The 1,982-nt window shown below is 36.2% G+C and overlaps 1 protein-coding gene across 1 annotated transcript; it reads left to right on the top strand.

Annotated features, from left to right (window-relative positions):
• Positions 1–988: 988 nt before the first annotated feature.
• On the top strand, positions 989–1,762 carry LOTGIDRAFT_151005 (hypothetical protein). Its single transcript, XM_009066387.1, has one exon. The coding sequence runs from the start codon at positions 1,051–1,053 to the stop codon at positions 1,684–1,686; it is 636 nt and encodes a 211-aa protein (XP_009064635.1). The 5' UTR covers positions 989–1,050; the 3' UTR covers positions 1,687–1,762.
• The last annotated feature ends 220 nt before the right edge of the window (positions 1,763–1,982 follow it).

Raw genomic sequence — 1,982 nt, 5'->3', positions numbered from 1 at the left:
TTGTAATGTCTTTAATGTATCTGAAATATGTATTGTTGCGTCTTCAATGTATTTAAATTACATTTTTTGTAGAATTTTATACATTTCTGATACATTTAAACTTCGATCTTTTTATGATCTATGAAAAGCTTGCAGATATGTAATTTAAAAAATTCAATATGGTACCAAATTTGGTAAAGTGCTCCATTTCCTGTGTCAATTTTTCATTTATACCACATAAAATATAGCATTACGGCGATGTCGACCATGAAATTTAAATACTCATTAGTTGGTTTATTTTGGAAAATGCGACGTAAGGCTCGCTGTATTTCATTTCATTGTGGGTCGTCATAAGTATGTAATGCCTCTCGATCTCATATATCTGTTAAATGAAGTTTGAAATGATATTTCTCAATGATATTTGCCGAGTATCATATTATATTGATCTGGATTCCTACAGCTTGGCTATTACTAGTTCATTATGACTTCACAAAATTAACGTCCATTTATGTTGAAATTGAAGAGTACCACCTTGCCATGAGTGATAATATAGAATCTAATTGAGCTAATATTAATATAACTAGATAGAATCAGCTTCCAGTCAAAAAGTCAGCAAATAGCTTTAGAGAAGGTAACTAGAAAAGTAAACCCCCTACTTCTCTGTTACTGGTGATTAATGTCAGAGCGCGCGCTTCTTCTCAGCAACGATCAATACCGTTCCAAGGCAATCTTTGATTGATTCTAGTCCGAGCTCGTATCAGCTTTCCTGTAAAAATCAATACGGGAAAACTCTCGCTTTGCTTAACGTTGAAATGATTTGAGACCAATCCAACCAAGCCCTTCACGAATAATACCTTTCGGATACGATCGGAACCATTAACGGCTTGTTAGAAAGCCTCGTGTTGGAATCGAAGAGAGAAAAATTGTGGCGGATGCCTGTCGTATGAAATATAAACAGCCAACACGGAGTCGAAGACAGAAATTTGTATTGCCGAGGAACAGGAAAGGGTGGATGGTTCCTCGAGCAAAAGATGGCATATGAAGTTTCGAAGAGTGTTTAACCATGATAAAATGGCGACTAGTCATCTAACGATTGATGCTGAGTTCCAGACAGTGAAGCTAGCTGTATTAGGTGCACCAGGGGTCGGGAAAACCTCGATAATTCGACAATTCGTATGCAGCCAGTACAGTGATGAATATCTCAGTACAGATAAGAAACAAGTGTTTTGTCCATCAGTGATCATCAACGAGCATTTGTATGAATTGAAAATTATAGATTGTCCTTATATACCATATTTCCCAGTGAATTCGCTGTATGAGTGGACGGATTTTCGTGGCTATGGATTACGCAATGCCACTGCCTATTTATTAGTGTATGATATCACCTCTGAGGATAGCTTCCAATATATCAAGAATCTGCGTGATCAGATTTTGGAGAGTCGGGACATGCACGATGTGCCTATATTCGTTGTGGGGAACAAGCATGATCAATCGGAGGAGAGGGGCATGCCCCGTAGGGAGGTGATTAATCTAGTGAAAAAACAATGGAAATGTGGTTATATCGAATGCTCAGCTAAGTTTAATTGGCATATTATTTTATTATTTAAAGAATTAATGAAAACATTAGACTATATCGACTATGGTCACAAACCTACAGCAGTTCGAGTCCAGAATGCTTTAAGAAGGAATCGGTGTCTTATATTATGATAGGAGATACTGGAATCTTTCGAAACATCGCTTCATAACACCTATAATGTGATACTTGGTGATTAGTGTAAGTTTTATTCATTCGAAAAATAACAAAATCATGCTGTGATAAAAATGCTCCATATTGAAGCTACCAGACAAATTTAACCAGAAAATTGGCATTTTCCAAAGAAGGCCGCGGTAACAACACTACCATAGTTAACATTTGCTGTGATAAAAATGCTTGATGTTAAAGCTATTACTTGTCATTTTCTAAAAGAAGTCATGGTTAAAATATTACCATTTTTGTCATCTCA

The sequence above is a fragment of the Lottia gigantea genome (genome assembly GCF_000327385.1).
Source record: "Lottia gigantea unplaced genomic scaffold LOTGIsca_76, whole genome shotgun sequence".
In the NCBI taxonomy this organism is placed as follows: domain Eukaryota; kingdom Metazoa; phylum Mollusca; class Gastropoda; family Lottiidae; genus Lottia; species Lottia gigantea.
This window is presented reverse-complemented; position numbering and strand designations above follow the sequence as displayed.